General features: G+C 39.0%; 1 protein-coding gene across 4 annotated transcripts in view; it reads left to right on the top strand.

Annotated features, from left to right (window-relative positions):
• Nucleotides 1-3,938, top strand: part of LOC139978289 (uncharacterized) — a 111,605-nt gene extending 107,667 nt beyond the window's left edge. For all 4 annotated transcript variants that reach the window (XM_071988355.1, XM_071988353.1, XM_071988354.1 and 1 more), the window contains one exon: nucleotides 138-3,938. In XM_071988355.1, coding sequence (XP_071844456.1) covers nucleotides 138-607 — 470 coding nt within the window. In that variant the 3' untranslated portion in view covers nucleotides 608-3,938. The remainder of the gene's footprint in view (nucleotides 1-137) is intronic.
• The last annotated feature ends 15,242 nt before the right edge of the window (nucleotides 3,939-19,180 follow it).

The following is a 19,180-nucleotide window of genomic DNA, read 5'->3' as shown; positions in this document are numbered from 1 at the left end:
TATTTCTATTCTCATGTTTGTCGGTCTGTTTAAAAAGTACCTGTCTGTCTGTCTGTCTGTCTGTCTGTCTGTCTGTCTGTCGATCTCTCCGTTACTCAAGACATGTAATTTTGATACCATTCTGTCTCACCATGCAGAGATACCTGTATGTGGCGATTCATTCGAGGAAGACACGACCATGAAACCGTCAAGTGCACTAGCAAATAACATCACCGTCGACAATACACCGACCACAGCACCAGCAACACAAAAGAAAACAACACAACTAACACCGAACGTTACCACGAACAACAAAAAAGAAACGACAAAAATGATTTCCCGTCGTCCTGGGAAGACAAAAGAGACCCCAAAAACATTTGATCGGAAAGGAAAAGGCATAATGGCGGAAAAGGAGGACCCAGTAACACCAATAGGTATCTTGATAGTTGTCATGGCAACTCTAGTAGTTACCATTTTAGTTATAACCACGTTGGTGGTTGGTGTTCATTATATGCGAGGAATTGCTCCAGAGAGCCCATCTAAATTAGGAGGTACGATGAATGGATCGAAGAGGTCGAATGGAATACCAGTGGAGGAAACCGGAACACCATTGAAGGAACACGTATGACGTAACCCTCACACGACTACTATTAGAGACACTTCCGTGGAAGAGATCGGTGACTTTATATTGCCATTTGTTCACGTAGGGCCTATTTGAAATTACCGAGTGATGGCAAAGTCACATATGAATGATTCAATTGCTGCCAAGGAAACTGTATGCTCTCTGACGTCATGGACTGCGCGCGTTGAAAAACGTGCAATTTAGGCTGAGAGCAAGTGACATGCTGACCATGTTATAAAGAGTTTGTCCGAACAAACATCTGGAAGATGTATGGTCTTTTTGACTACCATGCCATTAAGGTTTACAATACAGAATAACTATTCTTAATGGAATTAAACTGGAGAAGAAAAAGACCTTTACCTTTTTTCAAAACAAGTTGAGTTTCGATTTGGTAAATGCATGTGCAAACTGTACCAGTCAGCTTGATCAGTGAGCCAGAGGGTTCATCAAATTTTGCTATTTAGTTATTATATGAAGATATATATATATACATATATATATATATATATATATATATTACATGGCTACAACCACAGTTTTATTATGATTGTGACGTATGATATATGAAGCAACACCAATATGGTTACACATACATATTCATATGGCCAATGAATGGTGATTATATTGCGGCTACACCAACATAGTGCTGATACGATTATGTGGCTCCATCAATACTGTATATATAAAGCTGCATTATAACGTGCTGTCTATACATATATTGTGACTATACTACCAAAATGTTGTGTACATTGTGGTTACACCTGTCACGTGGTTACACATATCATCATCAAAAATGAGGACTAGACTGTGCCGGGCTACATCAGTATAGAGGTAACATAGATGTATATATATATATATATGAATATATATTGTGGCTACAACAATATTGTGTATGAAACGACAACATGTAATGTATAACACTGAATGGTGGTACAGATACATGTTGTATATGTTTTGTTATAGTTTTAGCCGTCTGTTAGGTTTTCGTTTGTACTCTGAAATAATTGAATCATTCTTCGTTGTACAAGTCGTAATTTCTTTCCTTCTCTTCATTCATTCGTTTCAAGGCTCTATACATACTATCAAGTTTCACCGCTCTATACATACTATCTAGTTTCACGGCCCTATATCTAGTTTCACGGCCCTATATCTAGTTTCACGGCCCTATATCTAGTTTCACGGCCCTATATCTAGTTTCACGGCCTTTTACATACTCTCTAGTTTCATGGCTCTATACATAATATCTAGTTTCACGGCTCTTTACATACTATCTATTTTCACGGCTCTATGTATGCTAACTAGTATAAAATCATAAATATATACTCTATTTTAAACACCTTTCGTTGTCGTGTACACAAACATACACACACACACACACACATATATATATATATATATATACAACAAAATCAAATACCTAAATGATACGTTGAGAAGCACATAGCGAATTGTGTTGGGAGTTTTAAACACCCCTCCCTCATCTCGGGCGTGTTCATGCATGGAACCTTCTCGCAAAAAACACCAAGTTAGGGGGCTTTCGAGGAAGTAAATATAATCACAAAGGCCTAGTTTTATTTCTGATAAGTTAAAGGTTATGAATGGAAGTAATGGAATTTTTGTCTCAAACTTGCGTAATTATATTTTTGCTAACTTCTAATAGTATTGCCAACTGCTTTGATCAAACCTGCTGAATTGTTAAAACAAATGATAGAGTTTTTAATGATAGTTCGAACATCAGTGATAAATCCATAAGGCAAAATATATAAGGGGTTAGATTATTATTATTATTGGGTGCCTTATGTATGACACATGTGATCAATATATATTCATAGCTTGCGTTTTCTTTTTTTTTCTTTCTTTTTTTCTTCTTTTCATTTTAGTGTATTTATTTCGATTCGTGAAGCTCAGTGAAAATTTATAACAAAAATAAGTTTCAAGTGTGATAAAGGTCAAATATGGTATCTTCTTATTGTTTGTATAAATGCCAGACATATCAAGAATGGTTAATTGTGTCATTTACACAATTGTGTCAATTACAATTTCTATGTTGGGTACTGAAACGGTGCATCAAACTATACCAGTATGCCGCAGTAATTATTATAACGGATCTTTAAGATTTTCATCATGTAGAACACTCCTCTGCTAGCTCTGCAAGTTATAAATACCAGCCAAGCTTGGGCTCATTTCTTGCACGTATCTCCCAAAGATCGCATCTGTTGGCCACAAAATGTTGGCATATAGTAAATTTATTCCAAAGAGTTTCAAGTGTATGATTTTGCATGTGTCCGGTACTGTATTCAAACCCGCGATTTGTTATGACATCGACGTTGAACAGATTCATGGTTCATATACTTCCCATGGGTTGCTCAAGAAAGGCAACCATATAACCTATAGGCTGTAGGCCTGGATTTTAGGTAAAATATTTGCGCCAAGCAAGTAACATAGTAAAACAGCTAAATTCAGATATTGCTAGCGCAGACTTAACTTTAACATAGATAACTGATATTCTATCTGCTAGCATGGCGCTGATTTAACAAAACAACCGTAGTATATAATAATAATAATATAATAAATATAATAATTTATCACAATGTTAGATTTATTGCATACAAGGCTACTAAATTAAAAAAACGATTGGGATAAGCAACAAATTTTTGTGGTTATTCAGATTATAACTGAATCATAAATTTGTAATGAGCTCCATATACTGTTAATAGCATTATGACCAATAAAACAACAAATCTTCATATATTGGCTGCATAGTCCTGATCAGAGCGTTTGTAGTTCCAACTCTAGGATGTCAATAGTTTAAGTGATAAGAACAACGATGATAATGCGCCTTATATCTTGAAGATTTATATCAGTGAGTAATAAAATTATTAAATATTTGCGCATAACAATCTCAAAAATTAACACCAATAGCTATAACGTCTTAAAAGTGAAAATAATGCGGTACCCCTTGTCAATTTTGTTTCATTTCATTTCGTTGAAATATAAATGTCGACCAAATTTTGAACTACCTCGCTTAGGAAAGAGGTTTTTGGTCCTCTTGCTCAGCTGTTTTTTAAATTGATATTATATATTGTTTTTCTTTTCCTTTTCAGGTTTTCTTATTTCTAGCCAACGTTTTTCCTCTTTTTGTTACTTGCTCATTTAAATGATAACAATTAATTTTCATTTAATGAATGAGGCAGATTACTAATGTATGCATCACTGTGAATGTAAAAAAACGAACTTAAATTTCACCTTAACTTATACATATATGTATAAAAACATCAACTAATTTTGTCATACTGACACCATGTAAAACACAATAGATAACGAGCATGTATATTAATCTTACTGTGGGTTTGTTTTATTGTAAAGAAAATCCAGGTGCATTACTTTCTATTGAGCAAGTCATTTAACTATTTAAGGTTCTCACAAATTTTGGCATGCTTTCATAGTTTGTTGTTGTTGTTGTTAAGAAACAACAATGTATTTTCCAACAATAACACTAGCAAGTAGAATTGTACTTTCAAGTTGTTCTACCCAACACCTTCACAAATACCAACACCAACTAATTTCCAGAAGCAAAAGCCGTACATTGCGTTTTCTCTTAACTGTGAGCCGTAAAATTATGTGAGCTCTTACAATTTAAAAATTTGAAGGAAATCAATGTTTGAAATTAAAAACTAAACTTCAAAGTAGATGAAATGTTGAATTTGTATTGAAAAGATACCAACATCAATTTCTTACAAACCTTTTAGTTCATTTACAATGATTTCTGCTACCCTGGCCAAGATTCTCAGCTTCCATACGGTAACAGATACAATATATAAATGAATATATCTAATAAATAAATATATATATATATATATATATATATATATATATATATATATATATATATACAGTGTTCGACTTATGGCCAAAAAATTGCATAGCAACAAATTTTGACAATTGCTGTACAATATTTTTGTTGCATAGCAGTTCCCCAATATTGAATAGCAGTTTTGAAATTACCACAAAACTGACCAAATGTTGGGGATCAATGTATTAACTAGAAAATGTTTGTTTATTATTATTATTATTTATACTAGTGTTGCTACGATCATGGGCGTCAGCAGGTTTCAGAAAGTGGGGGGGGGGGGACACTATACTATCTAAGCGGAGCGCCACCATTGGTTGGCGCGTAGCGTACCAGAAAATTTTGGGTACATAAGACCCCCTAGATCGCAGGAGACGGCCTTCCTGAGTCGTTTTTAGTTACATCAGAACCAGATCTGTGAGGAGAAATTTTGTCTCACAAAACTAAATTCCGACAGAAAGTACTGGTAGAAAGATGCCGTTCTGACACCAAGGGAAACGAATTACACAGCGTCCATCTCAAACGAAATATTTTCGGTAGTTTGGTATCATATAATACCCTGCATACAGGCAGAATACTGTCTGTAGGGCCTAAAATATATGATATTACCTTCCTGGTGGGGTCTTCGACTTGTTTTCAAGTTGAAATGCGTCGTTTTCTCTGATTCACAGTGTAGGGCAAGGGGAATTCCATTTCTGGCGAGAAGGGGTGCTTCCACAAAACACTCTAAAACATCGTTCAAACATCGCACAAACTTTTATCAGAGGTCTCGGACGAAGCGGGGAGGGTGAATATCGGAGGAAGGGGGATAAAGGGCCAAGCACTGTTCTAATTTCCAGTGCAATTTATTGATAATGATTCTTAAGTTAGATTCTACTTGAATCAGCTCAGCAATTGTGATAGAAAATCGCGCATATGCATGTGATTTTTTTAATAACTGCTCTGAAAAGTGGGGGGGGGGACAAATGATATGATATCCCCTCCACTTTTGAAAGTGGGGGGGACATGTCCCCCCCGTCCCCCACCTGTTGACGCCCATGGCTACGATAATCGTTTTCAATATCGGTATCGGCCGATATTTGCAATATCGCAGCATATCGGTATCGGTAAAATTTTGCCTAATTGCCGATAACAGCAAACCGATATTGAACTTTTCTTTTGAACAGCAGAGCTACCTGTACTTATTTATACATGCAATGATTTGTTAATCTGCCCAAGACGATCCATTTCTTTAGCGTCAGTTAAACTCAGATTCATTTTCGATTAATATCCATGGAAACCTGACTCTCCGTAACATCTAAAAACACGTCTATGGCGCGCGAATATAACCATTGACCTTCGTGAACCTTGGCCTACACACAGCATTAGTGCAGCATATATACACTGTACTAACCATTCATTTCCTCAAAGGCCTCCGTGAAAACCTTGAACATGATGCATACAGTAACTGCACAGTTCAGCAGTGTTGGAAAACCTTGTTCAATTTCCCGCGAACACACTGCCGATTTCCCGCCGGTGTTCGCCTGCCTAGCACGCGTAACGTGCGAGCATAAAGGCGTGGTGTCCAGGGGCCCATCTTAGGGTTATGGTGGGGTCACGGGGTAGAACCCCTCGTGGGGATCCTTGGGGCGAAAGCCCCCGAAAATTGTTGTCATTTTTTGCGATGTCTGGCGATGAAAAAATTCGCAGTTGAGGATGCAAAATACTGACAACTTTTTTTATTTAAATTGTCACGAAACTGATGAAAATTTTAAAATGACAAGTTAAAGTAGCTGTATTATGTTATAAAATGAAAAGAGATTTAATCTGTCTTTCAATCTTTAAAAAGTGCAACTTACAAAACTTCAATATTATGAAACAAACAACGTTCAGCAAAGCCCCGTTTCTAGACTGCCTAACAATGAATAGCGTGCACTATGCGTACATTTTTACAACTGCAGTGTTTAACCCTTTACCCAACTACTGTACCACGGTACATGTGCTGCGAATTTGCCCAGGTACCTTCCCAACAACTGTGAGCTCATCCCCTGTATAACACCTGTTTGTTAACATTTTTTGGCACGTTGCCAGGGAACCTTTTAGTTACGTGAGATCTGTAACCGCCGAGGTGGTTAGGCTATTTGCTTTACACTTAACTATGGTAGGATATTATTTTTTCAGGTTTTTTTTCGCTATACGGTCAAGTCGATAAGTTGTACATTGAGTATAAACTCAATAAATTATAACTTCTACATTGTGATCGACAGTTCGTAAGTTAAGGTTTGAGTGTTTGCTCCCAAATCTGACTAAGAATTTGTATCGCACAAATCGGCAGAAAGTGCGATGCTGATTTGGAAACGTCTCGCAAGTTTGTCGTTTTGGATCGCATTTTGCGATGCGATACCGGAAAAATCGAACACTGTATATATATATATATATAATATAACAAAAATCCAGGTTTACTCCAAAAGAAAATATTATTAGAGAAAACCAGAGAAATAAGATACGACTCATAATTGACAAATAAGGGAAAAGTTTTAGAAAATATATTGGAATTTTCGGTCGCCCTGCATGGGACCTTCGTCAGCAATACTTGGCAGTCGAATGGAAAGTACAAAATGTAACACAAGGAAAGTATGACGCTAGATAAGTGTAAAATGTTCGGAAACGCCTTCCGTTTGTTACCAGTTACAACTCCCCTCATCAAATCCTTTATGAGCTCTATCAAACATGAATTTGCTGATTTGTAGCAACAACCATGTAAATATCGTTAACAACGTCATTTGTAGCAGCAACCATGTCAATATCGTTAACAACGTGATTTGAAGCAATTGCGCCCTTTATAAAGGTTTTAAAGGTGTGGCCTACATTGGTTGTGATCTACACGTGTACCCGCCCCCCCCCCCGCCAAGAAAATACCGGTTGGTGATTGGTTTGCCGCAGTGGCTTAGCTACGAGGGGCGTGGGGGCGACAGCCCCCCATGAAAGCTTGTCGCCCCCAGTCGCCCCCACTGGGATTTTGGGTGTCGAAAAAAAATTACATGCGCGAAAAATATATCATTGGTCTGAATGGTCTCGAATCTCTATGATGACCACTCATGAACGACCCTTCGACCGCGGACCGGCAGTAGAAATCATCATCTATGCTGAAAAAAACCCTGACATGACATAGCGCATAGGCCGAGAAAACATCTACAGTAGTCGCACTGTACTGAAACGCATGTTAACGACAGTCGAATTATATAATTCCTGCTCTAATAAATACAGGCGCGTAGCCAGGGGGGCGAAGGGGGAGACCGCTCCTCCCCTCCCCCTTTAGCATATTTTTGTGTACGTTTTTATGTTATGTAAATGCTTAGATGCAACTTGCAATGCCTGGGAAGTGCCATTTCCAGCGATCTGGGAGACATTTTCGGCCAAAATTTTCTGGTGCGCTTCGCGGCAACTTATGGTGGCGCTACGCTTAGATAGGTTCCAATGTCGAATCTACGGCTCTGATAATTTGCCTACAGGTTCGCCCCTCCCTTCGAAAATCCCTCTCTATATACGCGCCTGAATAAATACTAATACAAACAGCCAACCAGGAACATGTAACCAGTGGACATTAACTGATCAAACAAGCTAGTGAGCTGTACTATACCCTTATAGAAAGGTGGTTTCCAGGTACTGGAATGCCAAAGAAGATGTTAAAAGGTAAAAAAAATGCTGACATCATACAGGTTTCTCACATCATTGCTCGCGTCATTGCCTCGATACTCTGTTACATTTTCAATCGGGTTTTCACTTCTGGGACGTGCCCTGATGCTCTTAAAACCGCTAAAAAAAAACAAATTTGCAAGACAATACTACAGCTGAGAACTACCGGCCAATTAGTCTATGACCCTAATAATATTTCAGACGCAATCTTTGATGTCAGTTTTACATATAGTTCGGTCATTTCAGTATGTTACTTGCCTGAAAGCCCAGTCAATCTTTTCTTATTTTCCACGCGCAATTTGCAGATTTGTCGAAAAATGTCAATGTCAAACTCACAAAAGATATGTCATGGTATTTCAAAGTAACTTACCAGACTGTTTTTTCTTTCTATTTCACTAAACTATTTGATGACATGTGATCTCAAAATAGAGGATGTTGAGAAAACTTTACAGCAGCTTACAAGGCCTGGGAAGTGTCATTTCCAACGATCTAGGAGGCCTTTTTAGCTAAACAATTTCTGTACGCTGCGCGCCAACTCATAGTGGCGCTCCGCTTAGATAGTAACAAGACGCACTCTCATGAAATGGTCAAGCCCCCCCCCACCCCAGCGCCTCCACTGAAAAAAATCCTGGCTCGCCACTGGTTTGCCCACCCGACCCGTGGATATGGTGAATGTTACTACTGTAGTTCAGCAATATACTTAGAATTCTAATTAGCGAAAGTTCAGGAAAATATATTACGGGATCTGGGATATGGCCAGGATGTGATTGAAAAGTTTCAGCGTGTAGGGGTATCTTTACAATTAACGAAGTTACGTAGGTCTATGCCTAATTTATTAGTCAGTCCAGGCTATGCCTATACTGATATTGACCTTCCTCTCTCTCTCTCTGGAGTGATCAGCGTACAACTTAAAAGTTGTATAGCCCTAAAAGCCCCAAGATTCCTAGAACAAGCAGGTAGGACCAACCATATTTATGTATAATATAGGAATGAAATCACAATAACAATAAAAAGAACACTGCGAGAACATAGTGCTAAAGGCAATATTAAGAGGCAACATTAATAGTGGGAAAACTATGGTTATAAGTAATTGCAAGGCATCGGCTACTCCTTTTAACACGTTAACGTATAGGCTACTATGTACTATTCTACGCCTAGTGTGTACACATATGTGTATCCTCTACTCTAGCCTAGGGCTTAACGGTCTACAGTTAGGGCCTAGCATTATCACTACCAATAGCCTTTCGTATGGACTATCTCTCACATTTTTGTAGAGTCTGGGATTGCGTCACGAATGTTTAAGGACATGAACATTATATGGGGTTAAGACTCTGACCAAAACTTTTTCGTAAAATTAGATTAGCAGGGTCTAGATGCCATCCAAGACAGAGACTTAAACTGATTCTGAAAGAGACAATTTCCAGGGCTGATGTTTACTAGACCTAAAAGAAGATTTGAGAGCGAGATTGTATATGCTAAAGATTTTTTTGCTACAAATCAGGACGTTGTTAACGATATTTATATGGTTGTTGCTAAAATTCAGGATGTAAACGAATTTTGCCCTTTTCGCGTATCATACTTTTTTTCTATCATAATCTTAAAGGATCAACCACATTAGTGGGCGCTACAGATTACTGCAGATTACAGATTACTGCACAAGGCCGTATAGACACACCTCTGTAAATGCTCAAATTTTCCAGTCTATTTTCCAGTGGAAAATGTAAAGCGATGTGTATCCTAGCAACAACATAGCAACAAGCAACGCTTCGTTACACTGTTCGCGTCCCGCATACGTTCGTAAATGAAGAATAGTCATTAGAATTACGATAACTCATGATTCAAGCGTGAGCCTAATTTAGGGGACTGTACTTTGCGTAATAAAATCTCCGTCTCATCGTTACCCCCACCCCCCCCCCCCCACCCCGCTCCCTCATCTCCCAATTTCATTGATCCATTCATTGAGCTAATAAGGTTTAAATAATATACACATTTCAACACCATACATTACACACAATAAGCTACATATATCGAAAGTGCCTTTCCTTCTCAAATTACCATAACTTCTCGACCTTTTGGCCAAGACATGTGTAGCATTATGTTCCCCCTTGTGGGGGAATCGTGATACACGCCTGGCGATGATCGCACAGTAAAAGTCTCGATGCAGGGGGACTGGGGTTGAGAGCGAATCAGTCGTTGTTCAGTTTTTCGTGACCAGGTTCTTTCTTGGGTGACTTTTCTTTACAACAAAAAGTACCATAACTTCTTGCTTATCTATTTGAATACTTTTTTTTCACGTAAGCGATGAGTGTTTGGAGGCATTTGGTCACGTGTAAACAGTACGCAGTATAAATTGCCAACCTGGTACCGTGAAGTATCTATTCCCTTTCCAAGGATGGAGCATCGTCATGGACCTACCGTTACCGTCTCGATCTAAGGGGACTGGGGAAATTGAGAGTGGATCAAGTTGTTTGGTTTAACGTCTCGATCTTTAAGGGGACTGGGGTTCAGTGTGGATCAAGTTGTTTGGTTTACCGTCTCAATCTAAGGGGACTGGGGAAATTGAGAGTGGATCTGGTTGTTTGGTTTACGGTCTCGATCTAAGGGGACTGGGGACATTGAGAGTGGATCAAGTTGTTTGGTTTAACGTCTCAATCTAAGGGGACCGGGGAAATTGAGAGTGGATCAAGTTATTTGGTTTACCGTCTCGATCTAAGGGGACTGGGGACATTGAGAGTGGATCAAGTTATTTGGTTTACCGTCTCGATCTAAGGGGACTGGGGACATTGAGAGTGGATCACGTTGTTTGGTTTACCGTCTCGATCTAAGGGGACTGGGGAAATTGAGAGTGGATCAAGTTGTTTGGTTTACCATCTCGATCTAAGGGGACCGGGAAAATTGCGGGTGGATCAAGTTGTTTTGGTTTACCGTCTCGATCTAAGGGGACTGGGGACATTGAGAGTGGATCTAGTTGTTTGGTTAACGGTCTCGATTTAAGGGAGGGGACCGGGGAAATTGAGAGTGGATCAAGTTGTTTGGTTAACCGTCTCGATCTAAGGGGACTGTGGACATTGAGAGTGAATCAAGTTGTTTGGTTTAACGTCTCGATCTAAGGGGACCGGGGAAATTGAGAGTGGATCAAGTTGTTTGGTTAACCGTCTCGATCTAAAAGGGACTGGGGACATTGAGAGTGAATCAAGTTGTTTGGTTTAACGTCTCGATTTAAGGCGACTGTGGACATTGAGAGTGGGTCAAGTTGTTTGGTTAACCGTCTCGATCTAAAGGGACTGGGGACATTGAGAGTGAATCAAGTTGTTTGGTTTAACGTCTCGATCTAAGGGGACTGGGGACATTGAGAGTGAATCAAGTTGTTTGGTTTAATGTCTCGATCTAAGGGGACTGGGGAAATTGAGAGTGGATCAAGTTGTTTGGTTAACCGTCTCGATCTAAGGGGACTGGGGATATTGAGAGTGGATCAAGTTGTTTGGTTTAATGTCTCGATCTAAGGGGACTGTGGACATTGAGAGTGAATCAAGTTGTTTGGTTAACCGTCTCGATCTAAGGGGACTGGGGACATTGAGAGTGAATCAAGTTGTTTGGTTTAACGTCTCGATCTAAGGGGACTGGGGAAATTGAGAGTGGATCAAGTTGTTTGGTTAACCGTCTCGATCTAAAGGGACTGTGGACATTGAGAGTGAATCAAGTTGTTTGGTTTAACGTCTCGATCTAAGGGGACTGGGGACATTGAGAGTGAATCAAGTTGTTTGGTTTAACGTCTCGATCTAAGGGGACTGTGGACATTGAGAGTGGATCAAGTTGTTTGGTTTAACGTCTCGATTTAGGGGGCTGCGGTTGAGAGTGGATCAAGTTGTTTGGTTTACGGTCTCGATCTAAGGGGACTGGGGTTCAGTGTGGATCAAGTTGTTTGGTTTACCGTCTCCTTCTTAGGGGACTGGGGTTGAGAGTGAATCAAGTTGTTTGGTTTACCGTCTCGATCTAAGGGGAATGGGGTTGAGAGTGAATGAAGTTGTTTGGTTTACCGTCTCGATCTAAGGGGAATGGGGTTGAGAGTGAATCAAGTTGTTTGGTTTAACGTCTCCTTCTTAGGGGACTGGGGTTGAAAGTGAATCAAGATGTTTCGCTTTCCTTCCACGTTTCTTGAAGAGTACTCTAACTTGAACAATCTTCAACGCGCACTTCTCCTCGTTCCTCTCCTCCCCCATCACTTTATTTAAAGCAACTAATTTTAATACAACTTACAGAGAAACCAAATCATAGTTTTGAGAGATTATGCATCATAATCTGTATATTTTACGCTTTGGTCAATAATATAATAACCGCCGTGAAACTGTTATGCACAAGTTTACGCATCAGTGTTCAACTGCGATGCTAGGGACTATACTAATATTAATATATATAAATCATAATATAATATAATAATAACATTTCATGAGGCATTGAAAGAAGATATTTTGAATATTATATTTACTTTAATACATGAGTTACGACGGCCACCTTAAAGTATTATTTTAATAGTGAATATAATAACATCCTGTTTCATCAGGAGTTGACAGGAGTTCAACGGATCAAGTCTCTTAAAAAATTCTTTTCAAAGCTAAAACTGCCAGGACGTGTACAAAAATGCTGGACTGATTATGTTTATCTTTAAAATGAATACTCCTGTGTCTGCACTCGATTGCATACCGTACTTTTTTTTAGGTCAAAACCACTTCCTGGTAGCATTTGCATGTCGAAGATTGAAATTTATAAAATATATTGTGATATTGAAATGTTACGGGACGAGACCCCCAATAGCACTGATTAAATGATATCGCCTATACCAATCTTGCCCTGGGGATTATTAATAATTAGGCTATAGGAACCTACACCTACACTCCAAGTAAACGATTAAAGAGTTCAATTTGATTATCGTTCATTTATTCTCCTCCTCTTCTGTCAAATTAATCTGGAATCCAAATGTGTAAATAGTAAAAACGTTCAGTCAATTAAGATATATTAGAACGTTGTTTAATAAGAAGTCATTTCCTAATTGTGATACACTTCTGATGGTTTGAGTACTAATCCAGATCGACCAAGGTCTGGGCCGTCTACAAAGTAACTCTACCTTGAATCTCCAGGAGACTACTATTATGGGATGGTGATTACAAAGTCGTGATTGGTGGAATTAAACAGACACCCCTAAACTAAGTAGCAACTTGCTTAGAAGAGCTAGTCACAAAACGTTCCGCTATTACAATGGTGTCATAGATTTGTCAATTGGTTCTTGTCATTTCGAATACAGTTTGCAACGTTGTTTTAAGAACATTATAATCCGCAGTGTATACATGACTTTTTAATTATAAAGAACCAGAATATCAACTGGCTAACTGAACCCTTGCCACAATGTGTATGAGAACAGTCAACAGTAACACTGCCAGGCGCGTATCCAGGGGGGCGTTGGGGGCGCGCGCCCCCCGGGTAAGAAAAAGAGGAGAGGGAAAAAAAGAGAAGAAAAAAGGGAAAAAGAGGGGGAAAAAGGAGAGCAAGGAGAGGAAGGAAGGGAAAAGAAAGAGAAAAAGGAGGGAACAGAAGAAAAACGCAAAGACACCGGGAAGAGAAAGAGGAACAGTGACATAATTACAGCGCTGATCCCTATTATATACACAGGGTAGCCAGTGACGGGTCGAGGATTTCGGAAGGGGCGTGCGCCTCAGCCTACCCCTTACACCGACAACTCCGTTTTTGACGTTTCCATTTTTGTCTCTCACTAATGTATAAATATATATATATATATATATATATATATATATATATATATATATATATATATATATATATATATGGACGATATATATATATATATATGGGCGCCTTAAACAATTGTAAAATTGTGCTATGAAACCAACTGTGGCTGGTCTTGAACTCGACCGAGTCGTCGGGGAACATGACGCATTTCGGTATTAGCCCAGGATCATATGCGAACTGCACTAGACATATGTCCTTCGATGCAACACTGTCATCCAGAGATAAAATGTTATACAACGCGAACTGAATGCTAATTGTTACCCCACTCCTAGTACCGTAACTCATACAATGAATCTAAAAATAAAAATACAAAATTCCGCATGCCATTTGAGAACTGAGCACATTTCCTGTAAATATCATGTAGTGGATTCAAAAGTGTATCATTGCCGGCGGGGAGGGGGGGGCGGAAACACACATCACTTCTTGAGATTGTTCCCATCTGCATGAAAACGAGCGTCCCACAACCCTACGCCCACCCCTCTAATCGCTTCCCGATGAGTTACGAAACCAGACCCATCGTATACAAAAGTCTACTTGGATTATTTGTCCCCTGATTTTTTTTCTGCAGATGCCCATGCATTTCCCCAAACTAAATTTCTAAGCCATGAGATCTGAGAGGTTTGGGAGCATCATTGGGTGGGAAGTGTTATTTCCGGTGATCCGGGAGGTATATTTGCCAACAATTTCTTGTACGCTACGCGAGAACCCATGGTCGCGCTCCGCTTAGATAGTATCAGAGAAAGGACACGCGTCCCTACCATTATCCAAGATTGATCTGCGCCCATGCACCAATAAATAAACTGTGTCTCAAATTTCGAAATTTCCCTGACCAACATTCCTAAACATTCTTCCCCCTTCTCGTGCAATTTTGACCTGTCTGTTAGGGGTTCAAGGAGGTTTTTCTGTATTGGCTGTCCATAGATGAAATTTTGTGCAACATTATGGGTATGTTTTGAAGTGAATTTATTTCACGAGAAGTTCGAATTTTCAACTTCTGAACCAATAATGGGCTTAAAACCTTGAAAAGTGGGGCTGACGGGTATTGTGGGCCGCGACGTAGAATCACCTACAAAAGCAATGATCCACAGGAGATGCGATGAGGTTGAACATGATATGTGACTGGTGACAATCTTCAAAAAGGTTATGGATGGAAAAACAAATATTGGGAAAATACTTGGTTTACTCAGGCAAAAGTGAACATCTAGTTGGTCATTTTCAAGCCCGAGATGTGCCATTTCCGGTGATCTGTGGCGGTGACAAAACCAGAAATTTTCTTGTACGCAAGTACATGCAATCTTTACTTTTGCAGTTATAAGTGTTCACTCATTGACCTCTGTTGGCCCCAATGACCTTTGACCACCGCCATTTTCTATGTTAAATATAACATTTATATTGCAATTTCCCACATGAACTCAAGCAACAAATATATTTGTGTGTCAAAATGCTGGAAGCTTCAAAATGTTCACAGAGTGAATGATGTATTATTAATCGGTATCACTCGTTAATTAGTGAAGAGAGAAAATAAACACTGTTTTGATTGAAACACCATCGGTAAACGTCGGTGGGATAGCCTTGATCTGGAGTGAAGTAACGGCTGTGGGGAGAGGTTTGATGCGCTAAATGATGTATAGGCCTAATTTGCTGAAGCTAAAAGTCGCTTTAGCTTGTTCTGGAAGTACAGATTCAACATCACCCTACAAGTTACAGTTCATGCTTCCAAATATTGGAGTAGAGCTGTTTCTCATGTTTTGCACTTCGGATTTAACGAATGCTATACCTTGAAAGATTTCATTCTGAACCGCTGAATGATTCTTTTGTAAACCCTTCTCTTCATCCGAGAGCCTTTCATAGGCACCAGATATATAGGGTGTTCCTCCCCATTTTTTTTTAAAAGATGTTTAAAGCTACACTAACACCATGCATACGGTAATTGTTATTGTTTATATGGGCTACATATATATGTATAGATGTAGTAGAGCCAGTTTCTTTATTTGTTTTCCCTTCCTTCCGCCATTCCCTAGCAAGTCCCCTCTCCTTTTCCAAGCCACTGTTGTTTCCCTTAGGCGCCATATTGTTATGCGTTGAGGTTTGCATACCTATTCAATTCACCACGTGTGCGTTGTGTGTCCGTACAAGAAAAGTTAATTACACACTAAAGTTCGTTACAGTGTGTGTTCCGTAGGCTATTCGTACCGAGTATCACAGATGTTTTGAAATTGAGGGGGCTATTGTAGTATGGCTGAGATGCTGAAGGGAACATGGGCGCTAGGGCGGGAACGAACTTTCGGAACACCCTATAGATCTCTCTCTATTCCATGGATGTCTCACAGGTTATATGCTTTTTGGTCACTTCTTGTGTGTTTAATCGCTGTCATCCAGTCTGTAACTTCTTCCGTAACTTTCTTCAATGGATCGTTGTCTTGGCATTTCATGTTTTCTATTTTTTTTCATCATTTTTTCCCTATCAGAATTCAATCTTTCAATACACTGATGATACTCTTCTTCCACATTTTTTTAGCATCACTGACATACTTATCAACAGTTTCTCTCGACTTAGTGACTTCATCAGCCACTTTACCAAGCGAATTTACTTTATCTTTGCTGTCACTCACAGCAGACTGTAAATTTTGATTGACGGTGTCAGTTTTTTCTCTGCTTCGAGACACTCGTGGCCATGATGACTAACGATAGCACAACCTCGACAAACCAGCTTACCACAAGGTTCGCAATACAATCTTAGCGTCTCCTTTCGATATTCACTACATCGCGGTGATTGATTTGAAAGTATACGTTCATTGGAACCTTCTCTATCGGGATTACCGAATGGTCACCGGTATCAGGTATTTTGTCGTGAAACTTCTTATAGATCAAGCAAATGTGAAACTTGCTGTCGAGGCAAACTTTAATTCCATGACTACCCTCGCAGAAATGACTGGTTGATGAGGCTGATTCTGTTGTTTTCTCGAGGTTAATGAGATTAACCAATAGGAAATTCTTCGGCAGACCTTGTATATACACCAATCACAGGTAGAGTATCGGTTCTGCGACATATTGGGCATGAAAACGGCTGATACTGTACACTTTTTTTGACCATTTACAAACAACGCAGGCAGAAGCTATGGATACATGGCAACATCCGGGGATTTTTGTAACTTTCCATAAATATTGCGCTTGCAGGAAATTGTCGTGCAGATCCTGTGCAATGTTGTAATCTGCCATATTTTAGTGAAAAGAGACAATGGAAATAATTATAGGTTTATGAAAAAAGGTTATAAAACGTATCGGCAAATCGTGAGCATAATTCATGTACTACTGAAAACTTTCATGATTTGCTGCACTAATGCTCTGAACAGACTTACACTTGATCTCATTTATGTGCTGTTTATATGTGAGAGTAAGCTCTACATTTTGTCATTTATTTATATATTCATTATAAGATGTTAAACTGACCAGGTTTATTTTATTTGATTAGATGATATAAATGGGCGTCGATATCCCAACTCAATCTTGCCAGCATTTTCCACGTTATCGGTGGATCTGTTGCATTTGCATTTTGGGTATCAAGAAAACGTACAGAATATAACTGTTCGCAGTAGATAGGGTATATGATGACGAGGAAAGGATTGCTTGTATAGAACAGGGAAGAGTTACAACAATTGTCACGGTATCACTTGGATCCTGCTAGACACACCACAGATATATATATGTATTGTATTGTATTTTAGATCCTCCTGCAAGCAGGAACTCGCGGAGAAGCCATCATTGGCTTATCAAAGCCGCAAGCTGACCGAAGTCAGTCTCTTACAACGTCTTCTAACGTACATGATTATGAATTGTCAATTGTCAACAACTCTGTAACTGGACGACATACATTAATCTTGGAGTGCTTCGAACTCGGGACCTTGCGATCAAATGGCACCGGCGTTAACCACTGAGCTAACACTCAACATATATTCAACCAAACATAGTGAATACACCCAATCAATTTCCGGTATATAATACTCAGATATTTACGAATATCTCTGTCTTTCAATGTATCGGGAAATAAAAGAAATGGTTGAACTTGAAAACGAATGACGTTTACACATTCTTAAAATGTATCTACATAGCTTACCTCGTGTGTTGGTTTGTCCTAACCGAGACTTCCTTAAATGATATTTAAAATGGCGACAAATCTTGATCATTCACGTACACATCCAGAAGGGCATGTATAAAAACGAACTACAACTAATACATGCATGCATTGTATTCATAATAAATTATTATCTTTAATTATATCTAATATTTATCTTTACACTATGAACCGACTTTAATGGACCTTTGAATATCATTTATATAGCAATATCAAGGACAAATATTCTTTGTATAAAGATAAGTAAATACAGAAATGTTGGAAACGTTATATTCGAAAGACCTCATGGATATCAATGTCCCTACGAGTATACGCTTTGCAATAAATAGGTCTCTTTAAATCAGATCTTGTGGTCTACTGCTATATGTTATGTCGCATTCCGCCGAGCTTTCTATACCTGGCTAAATGTCTTCGAAGAATGCTGAGTCTCAAAGGCAGTATTTCCTTTTAACCATTCTTTCATTCATCTACAGCCGTATATGTGAACACATTTGGAAGCTTATATATACTTGTGCGTTTTATCGAGCGAAGTGCAAAACTCTTGAACATGACTTCATATGACCCATACTTCAATTGCTATGATATGACCTCAGTTGAAGTTGACCTACCGTATCAAAACCAACACAGTTCTATGTGAGAAAATATCTATTGTATATACTCTTTCTGCGAAAGTTTGCATAATGTATGTCTTTTAAATTGGATTATTCGCATCACAAATTCCCCAAATGTACACTTGTGTATATTAACTGTGATTAATCCGCACATAAAGTACGAGAGTTAATTAAAATGTCTTGTGAGATATCACGTTACAAATACAAGCGAACATAACATCTCAACTTAGCAAAGGAGTACTTTGAGAGGGAACGAAACCGCTTGTAAATAGTGCTTAAATGTATCTGAAACACGACCGTATCACGGATCCCATATTGTGGTTGCAGCTGGCCTTGTGAGTGGACGCTGTACAGCTGTGCGCAGACCTGTGCCTGTCAACAACCTTCTTTCAACGTGACATTCCACGTGATTGTGCAAGGAATTGCATGATACGTGACAGGTGTGGATGTCCTTTAATATTCGCTGCACGTAAAAGAAATATTAAAAATGGCCAAAACAACGCAAAATA

The sequence above is a fragment of the Apostichopus japonicus genome, chromosome 13 (assembly GCF_037975245.1).
Source record: "Apostichopus japonicus isolate 1M-3 chromosome 13, ASM3797524v1, whole genome shotgun sequence".
Taxonomy (NCBI): domain Eukaryota; kingdom Metazoa; phylum Echinodermata; class Holothuroidea; order Aspidochirotida; family Stichopodidae; genus Apostichopus; species Apostichopus japonicus.
The sequence above is the reverse complement of the archived record's forward strand: the minus strand, read 5'-3'. Positions and strand labels throughout refer to the sequence as shown.